The following is an 18,449-nucleotide window of genomic DNA, read 5'->3' as shown; positions in this document are numbered from 1 at the left end:
AGTGTTGTTAATGATAATCATGATCACACATTTAATCCTGGAAGGGTCCTTTGTCTCAGAACCCAAGGTCATGTTGCAAATCAGCAGCAAAGCCAGGACCAGTCCTATTGGAGGGGGAGGGGTTAGTGGGAGCAATTTTCTGAAGTGGGAAGTGCAAAAGCTTTAGAATTAGGCAAGCTTGGGGTTCTTTTTATCTTAATCATGCCACTTAATGTGACTGAGAAAATTATTTAAGCTCTCTCTGAGCCTCAGTTTCTTCATCTGTAAAATGAAGATGATTCTACTTATTTTTCATTAGGTTGTGATCAGAATTATATAAGTAATTCATAGAGGCCCAGTGCACGAAATTTGTGCACTGGGGGATGGGGGTTGTCCCTCAGCCCAGCCTGCACCCTCTCCAATCTGGGACCTCTTGGGGGATGTCTGACTACCCATTTAAGTGGCAGTTGGACATCCCTCTCACAATCCGGGACTGTTGGCTTCTAACCACTTGCCTGCCTGGTTGACTGATTGCACCTAACCATTCTGTCTGCCAGCCTGATAGCCCCCTAACTGCTCCCCTGCCAGCATGATTGAGACCTAACTGCTCCCTTGCAGGCCTGGTCACCCCCAACTGCCCTCCCCTGCAGGCCTGGTCACCCCCAACTGCCCTCCCCTGCAGGCCTGGCCACCCTCAATTGCCCTCTCCTGCTGGCCATCTTGTGACACTGTGGGGGTGGCCATCTTGTGACAACATGGGGCTGCCATCTTGTGATGTTGTCGGGGTGGCCATCTTGTGATGCAAGAGTGTGAGGGTCAATTTGCATATCACCTCTTTATTATATAGGATTATGCCTGAAAAGCTTCCAACACAGTGCCTGGCATAAAGAAGTTGTGTGTTTAGAAGCATCAAACAGACTGTATAACCTCTGAGGGAAGGGAGGGTGAGGGGGAAAGAGATCAACCAAAGGACTTGAATGCATGCATATGAGCATAACCAATGGGCACAGACAGTAGGGGGGTAGAGGCTTGTGCTGGGGGGTAGTGGTGGCCTGGAAGAGGTTAGTGGGGAAAAAGGAGACTCATGTAATACGTAAACAATAAAGAATTTAAATTAAAAAATAAGAAAGAAGTTGTATGTTCCCTTTTTGTTCTTCCTCAAGACAAGAATTAGTATGCAACTATCAAGGGAAGAGGAGACAGCATTAAAGAAATGCTCTTATTTCAGTAAACCAAGAGAAAGGGCAGAATTGAAGGAGCAAAGAGGAGAAAGGAACATGTTTTATATTTTGTTCCTCCTGCAGGTATTGTCTTTCCCCATGTCACCACTCAATGGGAATCACCTTAAACATGCTCTCTTTTTTGTAAAGCCTTCTATACTGCTCCTACTCCTTCTCTGATATTCCTGGTTGTTTTGCATCGGGTTGCTTCTGGTCAGTGGACTCCAGCCCAGGTGACATGTGCTTTGTGGCTGTGGTAAGTGTCCCCTCCTGAGCTGGGAGCTCTTTGAGATCAGATAGCAGAATAGCTGGATGAATGAATGAACAATTCATTTGTTAATTAACACCTGGCCCATAGTTGGCCAAGTGAGTATTTGGATATCTGTAATTATGATTGAATGAGTAGCTAGGTGTTTAGATAATTTCTTTGGTGAAAATTTTTAAAAAGAGGTTGGCCCTACCTCAGTGGATAGAGTGTCAGCCTGTGGACTGAAAGTCCCAGGTTCGATTCCGGTCAAGGGCATATACCTTGGTTGCGGGCACATCCCCAGTAGGGGGTGTGCAGGAGGCAGCTGATCGATGTTTCTCATTAATATTTCTAACTCTCAACCCCTCTCATATAATAATAGAGCCAGGTCCGAGCGTCCTGGACCTATAGCCTGTATCCCTTATGCTCCTCTCCCCCCCCTCCCTCTCCCCCGGGTCCCTCAGGGTTCAGGATGCTCAAACTGGGGGTTCTCATGGGAATGGTCAGGAACTAAAAGAGCACGCCTGGGGAAATTAGTTCTATCTGGCCAGTAATGATCATTTTGGCAATGCTAATGAGCTGGGGCCAGGTGCGTTTAATGGGATGAATAGATGCTTTGTCATTCCTGTCCGCTTGGTAACCCGGAGCCTCTGGACCGAGGAGGCCCCACGTGGCTCTCTTCAGAAACAGCCTCCTCATCTCTGATAGCTATTTTCCTTTAAAACCGCCCGAATGTCCCCAGGGTTATTTAAGGGCAGAGGTCAAGCCACAGACTGGTGTGACCCTCATTCCATGCTGGAAACTAAGGCCAGAGATGTCCAGCCGATGGTGTTGGTGGTAAACCATTAAGGCCAAGAGCAGCAGCTCCTCTTTTGAAACGAGCATTTCAAGAAAAAGATCCAGTGCTGCAGAGGGCTTACCTATTCACTGTAGGTGTTCTGAGACTGGGATGCAGAATGTTGGACAGAAAGCCTGTATTCAAGTCCCCTAGCTACTTTCTTCACTACCTTGGTGACCTTCAGGAAGTCACTTACCTTTGCTGATCCTCAGCTTTTTTAATCTTTAAGATAGGGCCAACAATGTCACGATCAAAGGTATATACTGGCTTTGTCTACTAAAATCCTGTGCAGGTGTGTGTGAGGCATTATAGTAGAAAATGGGAACCGGTGAGGACCAAGGAGAGGGTGTGACGGCTCAGGTTGACACATTCTCATCATGGGACTAAGTACCGTACCCCAAACATCTCTATGCATAGGGTTTGGAGTTACACAGTCTGGGTCCCAGGTCTGGCTTTGCTCTATTAATCAACTATTTTGCTTCTCTGAGCTTCTGTGTCCCTATTTAAAATACCTCCTCATTGGGCTGTTGTAAGGATTAAATAAGATGAGGTATGTAAAAGTTTCCGACGCATTGTTAGCAGTCAGTAATTTGAGGCCATTCTTACTGGAATGGCCTCTGTGGGTCTCATTTACCTAGAGTTCAGGGGTAGAGGTACCTTTTAGGACTTTTCTACCTTTACAAAACTCTGTTACTTCATCCCATGTTTAGGTTTGGTTCTTGATTTTCAAAGCATAGCTTCCATCGGAAATGTTTCAGCTGGGAAAGTGATTTGTTTTTGCCCAATTTCTTCTATCCCTATTAACCTGAAGAAGCTAGCCCATCCTTTTGAGCTGTAAATTGCATTTCAAAGACTGTGTCCCTGGTGTGCTTTAATTAGCTTAAGGACCCAGTTTTCTGCAGCAGTTGTTTTTCTAGCAGGTAAAGGTATAGACACTCACTTGGGAGCTAGACCCTGGTTTTCTCAAATACAGCATATCTACACTCACCCCCTCCCAGGTCTTCATCGTCCTGGGGCCTGCCTCGTATCAGCCCCACAGGAAAAGTGGAATATAAGGACCCTAGATTTAGAGTCAGAGGACCCACGGGGTATTTGACGCTACTACGCGTGGCGTAGCATTCTCTCTGTTCCTCAGAGTGAGGACATAAAAGCTTCATGCTCACTAAAGTCCCTGATAATCTGACATTTCAAAAGTCTCTGGAGCCCTAACTGGTGTGGCTCAGTGGATAGAACGGCAGCCTGCGAACTGAAGGGTCCCAGGTTCGATTCCATGTACCTTGGTTGCGGGCACATCCCCAGTTGGGGGTTTGCAGGAGGCAGCTGATCGATAACTCTCTCTCATTGATGTTTTTAACTATCTCTCTCTTCCCCTCTATGAAAAAAAAAAAAAGTCAATTATATATATATACTTTTTTTATATATAAAAAAAGTCAATTATATATATATATATATATATAGTCTCTGGAAACAAGTCTGGTTCTCTCTCCCCCTCCCCTGTTTTACCTCCCCTCCTTACTACCATTGCCAAGAACAGTCCCTCTGCTTATCTCTCCTTAGCTCATTGCTAAGCGTGGGGCCTCTGGGGGCTGCAGATGCCTTGCTCTCAATTACATAGCTAATCTGTGAGGCAGGGTTTAGCCCAGGAGGGAAAATAGCTTATCAAGTTAAGCAACTTCTGCTGAGTAGGATGTCAATATTTTCTAGGGCTTCCACTCTAAGCTAGGGGGAAGCCTGGAAGAACCAAAAAAGGATTACTTGGGTAAGATTGAGTTGAGGATGGTTGGTCTGTGGAGGAAGGTGTTTGGGTCGGAGACCAGAGAAAGTGCCTGAGATCTCAGCCCTCCGAGGTCCCACTTAGGGCAGGGCCATCAGCTAGCCCTTCTCACCTCACCTCACCTCCTCACCTCCTCACCTCTCTCTAACATTTATCGAGCACTTACTGTGCCCCAGGCTTTGTCAGTCCTGTCTCTAACTTTTGGAAGGCAGAGCAAGAGGATAGATGGAGACAAACGCATCATATGTCTAAATATTTGAAAGTTATAAGTAAAGCTAACAAATTTGTTTTCTTCCTAACAACTTGGAAGACTGCGTCTGGATTTAGAATTTTTGACTCTTTGGGATTCTGCACTTGAACCTAGCAGTTCTAGGAGAATTCGTCTGAGTATGCTTCCTTCCCACTTCCCACCCTCAGTTCCATCCCTCCGTATTAGGACCTTCAGGGACATGGATGTAGATACTTGAGTTTTTCTGTATCCTCATAGATAACATCCCCTTGTACTTGGGGGACACACACAGCAGTAGCACAGCCTGCCTCCAAGGAATGTGCAGGCTTTGAAAGCAGAGTGGAGCCGAAACCAGTTTGGCTCAGTGGATAGAGCATCGGTCTGCGGACTGAAGAGTCCCAGGTTCGATTCCGGTCAAGGGCATGTACATGGGTTGCGGGCACATGCCCAGAAGGGGGTGTGCAAGAGGCAGCTGGTCAATGTTTCTAGCTCTCTATCCCTCTCTCTTCCTCTCTGTAAAAAATCAATAAAATATATTTTTAAAAAAAAGAAAAAGAAAAAGAAAAGAAAGTGGAGTGGAGGCTGTTTAGACGGGAAGGTATAGAGGTCGGGTGCCCGGAGTATGCTTCAGGTGGACATTTCTCCTTGGCTCTGCAGATTCCTCACCAGAGTGGCCAAGTCTCTACAGATCAGAAAACTGACCATGTGACATGGCTTCTGGCTATCTCTCCGTGGTATCATTCACAATGTGCTCTAGTCTGACCTTGATCCTCATCTAGAATAGGCCCACAAATGGTAGTGTTAGTAGAACAGAGAAGTTGAACCTAGTCAAAATAGTTATTAGATCTTACAGCTTGCAAAGTCCTTTTATGTGCATTGTCTAAACCCTAGATGATTAGAGAAAAGACTAGACAGGGCTGGGGCTAAAGTGAAAAGTCTGTGCTCACCAGCCAAGCAGCAAGTTCTGATCCCGCAATCCGTCATACCAGGAGCAGTTGCACAGTGGTGGTAGAGGGTTCTGGCAGACGTCTGAGGAAACACAGCAACTGTCATGTCCCTACCAGATCAGTGGCAGAGCCAGCAGTCATCCACAGATCTCTGAGCCATAATCCCCCTCTCCTCTTTCTATCTCAGTCCACACCCAGGCCTGGTTGGTCCCCTCCAGCCAAAGCAGGTAGCATCTCCCTGGGCCAAAACTCAATGGTTTTGAGCTGAACCAACCAGGAGAGAGTTATCTGATTACCATGGAGAAGCCCCACAAATTTCTTGTATACCCACAGAGGGGCAAAGGAATTAACGTTTGAGTGGCTTGTCATCCAGATAGGAAAAAGGATGTCAGAATTGTGAGGAATGGGGAGTCCAAAGATAACCACAAATTTCGAGCATTTCCTCCTGCATATGGACAGTGTATTGGGTGTTTTCATGGGTCTGTTGTGTCCCTCACTGCTCAATAAATGTTGACGATTGGATGTATTATAGAGGGAAACTGAGTAACAAAAAAGAATCTGTCCCTCCCAGGCCATCTTCAAGGTTGGCACCAGGCCCTTCATCAGCAGCAGTGCCTTCTCAGACTTTCTTATGTACTTAGGATGGCACACTTGGACCCCACTACATCCTAGGAGCAGGTTCTCCAGAATGCTCCTGTCCAGCCTATGGTTCTCTTGCAAACAATGCCATCTGTTGGTCAGAACATGCCAGCTTCCAGGCTAGGAGATTGTGGAGAGAATTGTGGATTCTAACCCTGATGGAACAAAGGATACAGATTTTCTAGCTTACACCTAGCTCTTCTCTATTTTACCAAAAAGAAGCCCCCTCTGTCCAAATATATTAGGTAATTAGGTAGGAGTTTATGGTTAGCTTACACTGGTGAGAGTTTTATACATGTGGCTTGGGGGTCTTTAGCACCTTTTTTTCTTTTTAGCACCTTCTGAAATAACTCCAGGATGGGGTATTGAGATGGGCGTGCTCTAAAAGGGAGTTACATCAACCCATGCCAATGAGCCAAGAAGTATAAATGCCAAGGCTTACCGTTAGCCCTTTCCTACTGAAATTGAGCTTCTTTTTCCCTTTCACACTGTAGCTTGTGCCCAGCTGTAACCTACTTATGAAAAGGGGTAGCAGAGATATTTATACAGCCATTTGGGGTAAAAGACATTGCCGGAGTGTAGAGAGCAAAGAGTAGGTCTGGTATTACACCTAGCAAAGAGAACTAAATTTGAATGAGTATAAAAATTGTTAACTCTAAAAAAATTATTTAAAAACAATTCTCAGGTAAATATGCTGACTTCGCTGTAGTGTTTACATGGGTGTGAGCTCTGAGAAGGACTGTAATAAAGTTGAAAGAAATGGGCTTTTTAGGGACTAACTGACATGGCTTTGAATGGCCATTCTTGGCAAGTTAATGAAGTTATTGAAGTCTGTTTCTAGCAAAATATTAGTCACACTCTTGGGTTAGGCATTCTCCAAAGGGAGTCGCACCAATGAGCAGAAGACTGAGCCCACACTGAGTATTGGAGTGAGACTTGTTTTCAAAATGGCGGGTACCAATAAGGACAGCAATAGCTGGGTCCATGTCTGGATCAGACTGAGCAATACTCATAATATGATATTGTTCTGGAGCAGACATTACTTGTAATTACCATGTGACTTTTTGGCCACGTTTTTACATGGAAGGAGCAGAAGCTGTGGCAGGTCTTCAAATTTAGATCCTGTGTGGAGTGGTAACCTTTGAGATGAGCATTAAAGATGGAGTGAGTTTAAAAGAATTAGAATCAAGCAGACCAGTATTCAGATCCCAGCCTTGCCATTCACTAGCATTGTGACCTCTGAATGTTTTCTTGCTTCTGCTTGTCCATACCAAATGAGAGAACATATGTAAAGCACCTGGCATGAGCTCATCAGCCAATAAGATGAGCAAAAATGGGGAGCTGGATGCTGTAGGGTGTGGGGAGGGGGTGTGGGAAAGCATAAAAAATCCATTTGGCTATGATGTGGGCCATGGGCAGCCCTTGAGCCCAACCCGTGGACCCAGCCTCACAGTGGCTCTCTCTTCAGGTGCCCACCATGTCCTTGAAGATCCAGACAAGCAACGTAACCAACAAGAATGACCCCAAGTCCATCAACTCTCGGGTCTTCATCGGAAACCTCAACACAGCTGTGGTGAAGAAGTCGGATGTGGAGACCATCTTCTCCAAGTATGGCCGTGTGGCCGGCTGTTCCGTGCACAAGGGCTATGCATTTGTCCAGTATGCCAACGAGCGCCACGCCCGAGCAGCTGTGCTGGGAGAGAACGGGCGGGTGCTGGCAGGGCAGACCCTGGGTAAGCTCCCAGCATTCTCCTGAGTAGGTGCTGGCTTTCACTCTCAGCTTCCCTTTCAATCCCTTTTATGTTACCCCTACTACTCGCTATCCCTGTCGGAGATGCTATAACTTAGTTATAAACTTAGTAGTTACAAATCAGTGCATTAGGCTACTGATTGCTTAGGTTAGAACCCTTTCTGAGAGTCAGGAGGAGGTGCTAGGAGCACAGTTGAAGCAAGCAGGTACCCTTTGCCTTGGTGTTACATACATGAGATGTGGCCACGCTGGTGGTCTACTGTGGAGTGTGTATTGTGTGTATGTGTATGTTTGATAGGGGATATTTGTATATGTATTCCTGAGTGTGTGGTATGTGGATATAACTGAATACGTGGACATATACCTATAGTGGATATGTATGTAGTATGTGTCAGAATATATATGAGTGTGTAAGCAGATATGCATATATTCATTTACCAAATATTTGTTGAGATCCCATCACATGCTAAGCACTGCTCTAGGCATAACTATGTTTGTTAGACTGTATGAATGCACATTAGATCTTTTGTATATGGTATTAGGACCAAGTCTGAATGTACTTGAGAGAGAGAGAGAGAGAGTGTGTGTGTGTGTGTGTGTGTGTGTGTGTGTGACCTTATTACCTTATTACCTGTATATGTGGACATGTGTGAGGGTGTTATCTATGTCTGTTATCTATGTCTGTCTCAAGTGTACTTGAGAATGCATTTGTGTGTGATGTACATGAAGTATGTGTGAGTGATATGTTTATGAGCTTGCATGCATGTGTCTGAATGTATATGAATATGTAAAGAGGTGTTTCCATGTGTTGTGTGGGTATAAGTCTAATGTATGAGGACATCTGTTGGGTTGGCTGTGTCAGTGACTAAAGTCCATGGGAACGTCATATGTACACATAAATTGCTGCTCACTTGCATGAGGGTGACATGTGTATGGGCACCTGCTGTACTGCCAGCATCTGACTCTGCCTTTTCCCTTCACACAGACATCAACATGGCTGGTGAGCCCAAGCCCAACAGACCCAAGGGGTTAAAGAGAGCAGCATCTGCCATTTATAGGTGGGGCACTCTGCCTTGTCTGTCTGTCTGTCGGTCTGGGTGGGGTTGGTCCCTCTTCCACAGAGGGAGTAAGCACTGGTGGTTGCTGTGCTGAGCCGAGAATTTGGGAGGGTGTTTGGAGATGAGGGCCTGTGCAGAGTGGGCTGAGCGGCCGTCCTAAGCCCCTGCCCTCTCCCCTTTGTTTCCCCAGTGGCTACAGCTTTGACTATGATTACTACCGGGACGACTTCTACGACAGGTGAGCAGGGAAGGGGTGTGCCCAGGCATGAAGCAGCCAGGCTGGAAGGGTCCTGAGAGATTGCTGGTGCAGCCCATCCAGCCATCCAAGTGGAGCCTAAGTCCAGAGATGTGGACAGGCGTTTGCCCAAGGCTGCTCCACAAGTGGGTGGCAGAGCGGGGACGAGACTTAAATTTGCAGGTGCCCAGGCTAGAGCTCCCCCACCCCACATCGCCTCCCACTCTCTGCCTGCCGTCTTCTTCCTAAATCCAGGGTGGGACTCAGTGGAAATGGACAGCCAAGGGACTCATACATGCAGCAAGTTGGAGTACAAAACGGTGCAGGGAGTTTGGGCTCTTATGCTTCTGCTGTTCCATCTAAGGTACCCAGCCAGCTGGAAGGGATCTCAGAGCTCAGTCTGAGCTGCTGGGCCCTATTTTTATAGCCAAGAGTTAACGGCCCTTTTAGAGTTGTGAATTAGGCCCCAGTAGGCTCTGCCCCAGCCTACCCAGACCCCATACTTGAGGCTGTGGCCTCCACTCCATGGCCCCATCCACATGCTTGAGTGGAAATCATGGTGGGAGCTCGCCCAAACTTCCCATTGCTTCTCTCCCTCTGTCTTTCCCTCCCTCCCTCTTGGCCTGCCCCAGGCTGTCCAAGAACAAGCAGAACCTTTCTGAGCCTTGGTGTTCTCACCTGTGAATTATCTCAGGAGACAGTGCAGTGTAGTTGAAAGTGCCCTAGCCTGGGAGTCAGAATACCTAATCCCAGCTTTGCCACTGAATGGATTGCATGACTTTGGGCAAATTCCCTCCCAGTCTGTGAAATGGGCTTGCACCAAATGATCCCTCGGGGCTCCTCCCTCTCTGGGATTCTGTGGTTCAGTGATTCTGACCAAGGCCAGAGCCGCCACCTCCCCTTTGGGCAGAAATGCAGTGTCTGGGACTGGATCCATTCCCAGAGACTTTCCATCTCCAGGAATCACCAACCCAGGGCAGGGGCCCCCTGAACAAAGGAGTGCCAAGGCATGGGGCATTGCATTGCCCATTGAGGTCAGGTTTCCTGGTTGTCATCAGGAAAGAGGTCCTACATTGTTCCCCCGAGGCTGCCATTCCCTGCACAAAGGTGGTAGCAGCTGTGGTGGCAGAGACTCCTACTCAGCCTACTGAGCTGCCTGTCAGGGAAAGAGGCCTTCCTGGGAGGGCTGGGTAATGGTGGGGGGCGGGTGGGGCAGGCAGCACATAGTCTGCCTGGGGATCTGATTGAGTTGCCCAACCTGATACTCTGCTGAGTCTCCTGTCCTCCATCTCGGAAGTGGATTAAGAAGGAGAAAGTGACTGAGGGGGTTCAGAATGAGGAAAGGCCCTCTTGTTTCTCTTAGTAGCCTGGCCATTCATCAGTCACACCTTCCCACATGGGTTTTAACCATATTCTCTTGTGCGTTACCTCACAGCAGTTTTGGGGGGCACAGGAGCTCAGAATTTGGGATAGCCATCCTCATTAGGCAGATGGGGAAACTGAGGCTCGGGCAGGCTTCGGGATTGCCCTCCAGTCCCACAGCTCTCTGTTCCCAGCTGAAGGTTTGTGCTGCTTTGGCGAAATTTACAAACTCTGACCAGGGATTGAGGTGGCTGTTGGTTGAGCAGAATGCAGGTCAGAAATAAGCAGGCCTGGGTGTCAGGGTGGCTCTGTCCAGGGAAGGCTCTTTTCTGGGGCTGGTCTCAGTTTACTCCTCCATTGAATGGGGCTGTAACTATTACCACCTGCAACCTCACCTGCCCTTGAGCAGCTGGCTGGTAGGAAAAGAGAATGTAGTGAGGATCCCAGCAGCTCTTAGGGTTCTGAACACCCTTTCTCTTCACCCCAGGCCTTGTTGGGAGCAAGCAGAGGTGTGTGTTGCAGGCCAGCCCGTCACCACTTACACACATTTTAGTCTAAAGTTACGGTGACCCTTGGTGGCCACAGGCTGTGCTGCAGACTCTGGCCCGTTTGCCCTCACAGGCTGTTCGACTATCGGGGCCGCCTCTCGCCGGTGCCCGTGCCCAGGGCCGTCCCCGTGAAGCGACCCCGGGTCACGGTCCCTCTGGTCCGGCGTGTCAGAGCCACCATTCCCGCCAAGCTCTTTGCCCGCTCCACAGCCATCACCACCAGCTCAGTCAAAATTAAGTGTAAGTGACTTACTTTCTTCCTAAATAACTTTTTTTTTTGTTATTAGCAAAATAATAGAATTACATTTTTTTACATTGGAAAATAGATAAAGGAACAAATCTCCCACAGTTCTGCAGTTCTAACAACCAAGTGAGTATTTTCATGTATTTCTAAGAGAAAAAAGGCTGCCGTCTCAGGCGGAGGGGCTTGGGTTGGGCAGAGTCCAGCACTGTGGCATGGAGCCCATCTTTCCTCCAGTAAAGACAGGTCTACACAGGCCCACTACTCACATTCACTCCAGTGTGCAAACGCTGTGGTCAGGCACTCTGATTGTAAAACACCCACACTTACACACCTTGAAAAGCTGAAACCACTCTATGTCACCAGCAAAGACACGTCCTCGCTCAGGAGCACCTCCTTCCTATCCATCCACAGTCCCTTTCAGAATTGAGAGGTTGGGTGCGGGGAGGATACAGGTTCAGAAGGACAGTCTGGTCTCTCTAAGAATGGCTTTCAGAGTCTCAAGGGAAGCCACAGGCAGCCTCAGCCTCAGCCTCTTCCTTGCCAGAAAAAGAGCTGCAGACAAGGGCAGTTCCTGCCGTTGGCCTGTCTTCCTCGTGTCAGCATGGGGCTAGGAGAGCGCCCAGTCCCCAGGTGACAGCCCTGTACTCCCTCCACTCCCAGTAAAGAGCAGTGAGCTGCAGGCCATCAAGACAGAGCTGACGCAGATCAAGTCCAACATTGACGCCCTGCTGGGCCGCTTGGAACAGATTGCTGAGGAGCAGAAGGCCAGCCCAGGTCAGCTTCCAAGGGTCCTTCCCCTGGTTCACGTGACCAGGGGCCCAGGCGAAGGGTGCGGGGAGGACAGAGCGTGGCACAGAGAAGGGCAGTGGCCTCTCATCCCACCTGGACCCTGTGTTGAGGCCTAGCTTCTGCTGAAGTGCTGCCCAGGAAGCTATCCCAGGCTGAATTTTATTCCCCTTTTCACCATCCTTTCCCCTCAAGATGGCAAGAAGAAGGGCGACAGCGGCAGCGGCAATGGCAGTAGTGGTGGCAGTAGCCGACCACTGGCCCCCCAAGAGGACACAACTTCTGAGGCAGGCACACCCCAGGGAGAAGCGCAGGCTCGAGATGACGGCGATGAGGAGGGGCTGCTGACACACAGCGAGGAAGAGCTGGTGAGGCCCGGTTGGAGGGCTGAGCCTGGGGTTTTCACTCCTAGTCGTCCCGTCCCCCCTCCCTCCCTCCCCCAGGGAAGGGGAACCTCTGAGCTGGTTCCTTTTTTCCAGGGGCTCCAGTCCTGTGAGGAAAGTGGGGAACAAGCAGGAGGTAGTTGCGTATTTCAGCCACCAGTCAGAGAAGTCCCACAGAGGTCCGAGGTAGACCTCTCTTGAGCCCAGGCCCGTTGGAGACTCGGTTTTCCACACAGGGACGGAAGTCAGGAGCCCGTGAGGCACATATGGTGTGCACAGTTGCAGGGGCAGGACTGGGATTTCCTGGGGAAGCCAGAGGGAAGTAGGTATCCATTCTACCTGACGATTTTCTAAAAGCCTTTGTTGCATGGGCATGAAATAGGCTGTCTTATGAGGGATCAAGGGAGCTCCCCATCTGTGAGGGTAAAAATCATTTGGCAAGGAGCTTACATTTAGTGGAAAGTAAACCAGATTCCGAGCCGATAAGGTATTTGTCGTGTGCTTACTATTTGTTTACCTAAGGAACACTCAGTTGAGCACCAGGCCCTACAGTCCATACTTTCTAACTTCATTTAACCTTAACAATAGCCCTGCACTGTACACAGTGTTTGCTCTTCCACATTTTACCCTGTGAGGAAACTGAGGCTCAGAGGAAACTGAGGCAGCTTGCTTAGGGCCTTATAGCTAATACGGGTCAAGCCAGGATGGGAGCCCAGACTTCTTCACTAGGTCTGGAACTTCCTCTTTTCACCCCTGCCGGGCTCTGTGAGGACGGAAGGACTTCAGAGCTCCTGCTCATGTCCAGCTCATTGCTTCTGTGCACCTCATCTGGTAACTCAGCTCACTCTTTGGGCACAGTAGGCTTCGTAAAGGCTGTAACAAAGGCTTAGAAGTCCCAAGATGGAGAGCTCGCTGGTATTGTAGGCTCAGCCCGCTCCAATCTGAGAAGGTCTTTCTATGCAGAAACGTGCCCCCTGCCACACATAGAACTTCCTTGACTGGTTCTTTCTCTCTCCTGAGGGCCCTCAGCCCACCCTGATGCAATCCCAGATCAGCCTTGTGTAGACTGGTCCCACAGCCCTTTCCTCCGGCTGTCCCTCCCGCTTTCTGAGTGTGGCCGCTAGCTGTGCTCTGGGCCCAGGGCAGGACTCAGAGCTTGCAGTGAGTGACGTGTGGTCTCTTGTCGCCTCCTCCCTATCAGGAGCACAGCCAGGACACAGACGCAGAGGAAGGGGCCTTGCAGTAAGCAGGTACGGCGGTCCTGGTGGGCAAGGGGTGAAGTGGAGGGCATGCCATGAGGCCGACCGGCAGGGTCGTGCTGTGTCCGGCCATGAAGGCCCCTCTATCCCCAGCCATCTCACCACCCCTCTTTGTGGTTGGGGTTTGATAGGCTGTGGGATTGGGAGCTAAGGACGGGCTAGCCAGGTTCGCCCAGCAGAGGTTTCCTCAGCACACTGAGCCATGGTACCCGTCTGTACCCTTGAGGATCTCTGAGAATCCTCTCTTCTGGAGGAAGACACAAACTGTTACCATCCAGTGTGAGCAGGAATGCAGGCTGAAGAACTGGGGTGGGGGCAGGGGGGGCGTGGGGAGTTTCAAAAAGGGCTGTGGTGGAAGAGGTGATAACGCAGCTGAGCCTGTCCAGGATTGAGGGAGAAGCATCTGAGGGACAGACACCCTGAGCAGAGGTGCAGAGTGCTGGTAGTCCTGTGTGTGGGGATGCCCAGGCATCTCCTGTGGCTGCAGTCCCAGCTCTGCATAGTAGGGAGAGGAGCTGCTCATCATCGGAGGGTGAGGTTGTGCCAGGCTTAGGGTCTGGGACTTGGTCCTCTCAGGTGGAAATGCTCTGTGTGCCAGGAGGTGCCCCACAGCTTGTGATTGTGCCAATACCATAACAGATGTGGAAACTGAGGCACTGAGCGGGTGGGCAGGGTAATACACCACGCATCTCAAGATCTCCAGGGTGGTAATTGGTGGGGCCTAGGTTTGAACCCAGTGGTGTGTGGCTTCAAAGCCCGCTCTCGCCAGTACTCACCACCTGGCTCTGCCACGCTGCCCTATTCCTTTGGGGCCGTGCTCAGAGTTAGACATGTTTGGATGGAGGAAGACCTCAAACAACAGGAAGCACCTTGGGGAACATTCATGCTGTGAGATGCTTCACCAGCAAGGGCTTCCCTGACAGCTTAGTTTAGGGAATTCCATGCCTGCAGTTTTTTCTCTTGGAGCCTCATGGTTTGCTTTACCAGAGGGAGTAAGTTTTACCTTGCTAAGCCAGTTTACAGGTGAAGTGCAGGGCCTAAATGGAGGCTCAGGAAGGGGGTTAGAGATTGGCCAAAGTTACATGGCCAGAAAATTATGAGGCCGGAGCACAGGCATCCGTCTGTCTGCAAGTAGCAAATATCACGCTACCCTTGCTTTTTCCCCAACCCATTTTTAAGGAGCACAGGGACTTTTCTTCTCAGCCTTAGTTTCTATTTGTTTCTTTCTCAGTCTGACAGGAGCGATGGCCACTGGAAGGCGAAGGGCATGCCCTGTACCAGGCCTCAGGCTGGGCACCCACCCCTGGATGCCACCCCAGCAGGTCCCAGGGAACTGGCAGCAGGCACCTCATCCCCCATGCATCCCAGCCAGTGCCGCATCCTCTGCAGGTGGAGTTATTGGTCTCTCCTCCCCACACACCCTCCCTATTGGCACTGCCCAGGCCAGAGGGCAGAGCACAGAGTTTTCTCTACACTCTGTCCAGGACACTCCCAGGCTTGGGGTTTTTCTATAGGTTTGGAGAGGGGAGGGGAGGGGGGCACAGGGAGGAGACCCTGACAATAAAGAGATTGGATTCCAACTTACTCTGGAATGGGATGGTTTGCATCTTCTCATGAAGGTACTCTGGCCTTCTTGTCCAGCCAGAAAGCAGATCTGCTGTACCCCCTTCCCTCTAACCTGTCAGGAACCATTGTCTGAGGCAGCAGTCGCCAACCAGTGGTCCTCGGACCAGTTGTGGTCCGTGAGGTCCAAAAGGTTGGCGACCGCTTGTCTGGGTGTATATTAATCCACCTGGGCCTTAATTTCCACTAAAATGGAGATAAAAATAGCCAGCAGGGTTGCTGGGGAGGGTCAGATGTGCCAGTACCCGTGAGAGCACCTTGGTGGCTGAGTGCCCCTTGTGAGCCACTTGGTCAGGCAGCAGTGGTCCAGGCCTCAGCTTCTCACTAGTCCGGTCTCTCTCAGCTCTAAACCATTGTTTCTTCCCCTTCTCTCTCCTGGTTCAGAACTAGTTTTTATTCCCTTGGACTCTGTCCTCTCACCAGCCTCCCCGTCTCCAGCTTCTCCCTGCCCATCTCTCATTGGCCACCAGTGTTACCTCTGAATTATATCCCTTCCCTGTATAAAACCCTTTCTGACTGGCTTCTCACCATCGAGACAAAATGCCAGCTCCTGAATATGGAATACAAGATCTCGGTCTCTCCTGTTCTTTTGACACCACACACACACACACACACAAACCTTAGACAGCAACCACACAGAACAAGTCCTTCACTCTCATCGGCAGCAAGAGCTAGAGCCCCACGCCTGTTACCTCTCACAGCAGGGGTTTGGCACAGGATGCATGTGGCCTACCTGCATTCCAGGTTCCCTCAGCCTCCACCTCTGTCCTAATGTCCCCTCCCTCCCCTGCCCTGTGTTCCCCATAGATTGTCCGATTTCTCCACATTCACGTTCCCGTGGAGAATTAACTGCCACAGCAATGTATTTTGAGTTAGTCATAGATTACAGAGATCTCCGCTGGTCCAGTGAACCGGGTGGTTCATGCGTGGCCACTTAGGCTGGGCTCATTGGCTTAGGGCTGTTGGTGGGCAGGCACTCATAAACATACTTTGCTCCAAGCCTGGCACATACTCTCGCTCCTACTTTTTCTACCTGGGAAGTATCCACCCATTATTAAGCTGCATCCCAGACTCTACAAGTCTCTACTTGGCTGAGATACTGGGGGACAGCTAGAACAGCAGGGGCTTGTATGTCAGGAAGAGAATCTGAAGAGGAAGCATCTGCTCTACCCAGAGGCCTGCCTAATCGCCTTGGCACCAGAACATATCCTGGACAGAATGCGACCCCTGTCCTGGCATTCCAGGGAACAGTAACAGTTATGAGCGGGAGGTTCATAACCATAAAACCCTGCATACATATGCCTGCCCTCCCCATGTCTGCAGTTAGGAAAGTCATCTCCCATTCCATGCTCAACAGTTTTCAATTTGCTGTCTTAACCTCTAAAAACCGAAAAGAGATGAAGAAATGTGATACCAGATTGTGCCCAAAAAACCAATAGCTCTAGATCCATGGTCGGCAAACTGCGGCTCACGAGCCACATGCGGCGGCTCTTTGGCCCCTTGAGTGTGGCTCTTCCACAAAATACCACGGCCTGGGAGAGTCTATTTTGAAGAAGTGGCATTAGAAGTTTGTTTAAAAAATTTGGCTCTCAAAATAAATTTCAATCGTACTGTTGATATCTGGCTCTGTTGACTAATGAGTTTGCCGACCATGACTCTAGATGTTTTTAAGATCTGAAACCTCATTTGTGGTTCCAGCAGCCATCTTGGAGTATCACAGCCGATGGGTTTGCTGGGTTGTGACCCTAGGCAAGTCTTTCCTTGCCAGGTCTGTTTCCTCATCTGTATGAGGGCTGGCCTCAATCAGGGATAGGATGGGCCTTCTATCAGTTACTGTTATATAACAACTACCCTGAAATTTAGTACCTTTCCATAAACATGTTTTAGCTTCTGATTCTGTGGGTAGCAATCTGCATTGTGCTCAGCTGGGTGGGTCTACTTACCTGGGCTGTGTGAGGGAAGTGAGCTGGCAAACTGCCGGAGGGCTGCTTGGTCCCAGATAACCTCACTCACAGGTCACACACTCCCAGCATCCAGGAAGAGTAAGCCCCAAGACACAGTGCTCTTCAAGCTTGTGTCATGTTGGTAAGGCTCCACTGATCAAAGCAAGGCGTATGGTTAAGCCCAAATTCCTCTTAATTTGAAGAGCTTCAAAATATGGCCACAGTTTTTTAATCTATCTTAGGCCTCATCTTACTTGCTGCTTCAAAACATTAGTAGCTGCTAGAGTACTTCTTGAGGATTTAGAGCAGTTTTTAAAGTATTAGGAAATAATAACATGGCAGTGTAGTTTTTTTATATTGAAAGGAGTTGAAATGTGGGTATGTGTAGAGAATTAGCCAACCCTGGCCGGGTCATAGAGACCACAGAAATACAGGAGCATGGCCAAAGCTTGAGCCAGGTAGCCTGGGTTTGAATCACAGTTGGGACATTAACTTTAAGTCAAAATTCCTCCACCTAGGGCCACATTGTTCATGATAACATTATTCCAGTGACAGCAAACTGTTGCCTGAATATCTGCTGTGCAAAAGGCACATTTTAACACTTAATCTCCACAACCACCTTTAAGTGGATGTAGTGTGAACTTTTGGTGACAAGTTATAGAAACTGAACTCAAACCTCCTGAGGAAGTTTAGTTTCACAAATCAAGAAGTCTAATGAGCTTGCCGACCACTGCTCTATATGTTTTTAAGATCTGAAACCTCATTGAGGGTGGAAAGGGAAGAGAGGGAACCCACAAAAGGGAAACAAGAGTTATATTGCTGGAAAAAGGGAGGCTTGGGCTGATAGAAACAATGTCTGCATTGTGTAGATGCCCATTTTACAGGTTGTATAATGTGAAGGTTTTAAGCATGGCCCCATTGACGAGTAGTGTACGTCACAAACTAAAACTTAGGTGGTCATGGAACTTATCTACTCTCAAGTTTTACCACGGAATCCTTTTTTTCCCCCCTTTTCACAGGAATACTCAACACTGTTTTCCGACACTGGAAATAGTGGCCTCATTCTTCTCACAACCAGAAACCCTCCAATGCCTTTGCTTTGTTACTCTATAGAAGGTTCCCTTCCAGCTGAGCCGTTTGGTGAGAGGTAGCAGGCAAAAGGTTAATGTTACTTGTGAATGGGTAACCTAAGGCAACCCATCATTTTGAATGGGTTCCTTAGAGTCAAGCCAATTAAATAATATCTCAACCAGACTATCTTAAAGGGTCAGGATCAGTTCAGAGATGAATCTGTTGGATGAAATTAAAGATGCGTTGAAATTGTCAACATAACTATGCTAACCTATCACCAAACTGTAAAGTCCCATGTCTTCCCCTGAGGGGTC

At 49.0% G+C, this 18,449-nt stretch overlaps 1 protein-coding gene across 10 annotated transcripts in view; it reads left to right on the top strand.

Annotated features, from left to right (window-relative positions):
• Window positions 1-15,087, top strand: part of RALY (RALY heterogeneous nuclear ribonucleoprotein) — an 85,848-nt gene extending 70,761 nt beyond the window's left edge. For 3 of the 10 annotated variants that reach the window (XM_045574607.1, XM_036419782.2, XM_045574606.1), the window contains 7 exons: window positions 7,342-7,606; window positions 8,609-8,681; window positions 8,872-8,919; window positions 10,900-11,066; window positions 11,731-11,844; window positions 12,052-12,224; window positions 14,730-15,087. In XM_045574607.1, the coding sequence (XP_045430563.1) occupies window positions 7,351-7,606; window positions 8,609-8,681; window positions 8,872-8,919; window positions 10,900-11,066; window positions 11,731-11,844; window positions 12,052-12,224; window positions 14,730-15,056 (1,158 nt within the window). In that variant the 5' untranslated portion in view covers window positions 7,342-7,350 and the 3' untranslated portion in view covers window positions 15,057-15,087. Of the gene's footprint in view, window positions 1-7,341; window positions 7,607-8,608; window positions 8,682-8,871; window positions 8,920-10,899; window positions 11,067-11,730; window positions 11,845-12,051; window positions 12,225-13,440; window positions 13,490-14,729 lie in introns of all 10 variants that reach the window. The other 7 variants (XM_045574612.1, XM_045574611.1, XM_045574610.1 and 4 more) reach the window with 7 other exon arrangements.
• The last annotated feature ends 3,362 nt before the right edge of the window (window positions 15,088-18,449 follow it).

This window comes from Pipistrellus kuhlii, unplaced genomic scaffold (genome assembly GCF_014108245.1).
Source record: "Pipistrellus kuhlii isolate mPipKuh1 unplaced genomic scaffold, mPipKuh1.p scaffold_m20_p_6, whole genome shotgun sequence".
Lineage (NCBI taxonomy): Eukaryota > Metazoa > Chordata > Mammalia > Chiroptera > Vespertilionidae > Pipistrellus > Pipistrellus kuhlii.
Note: the sequence above shows the minus strand (reverse complement) of the source record. Positions and strands in the feature narration are given on the sequence as shown.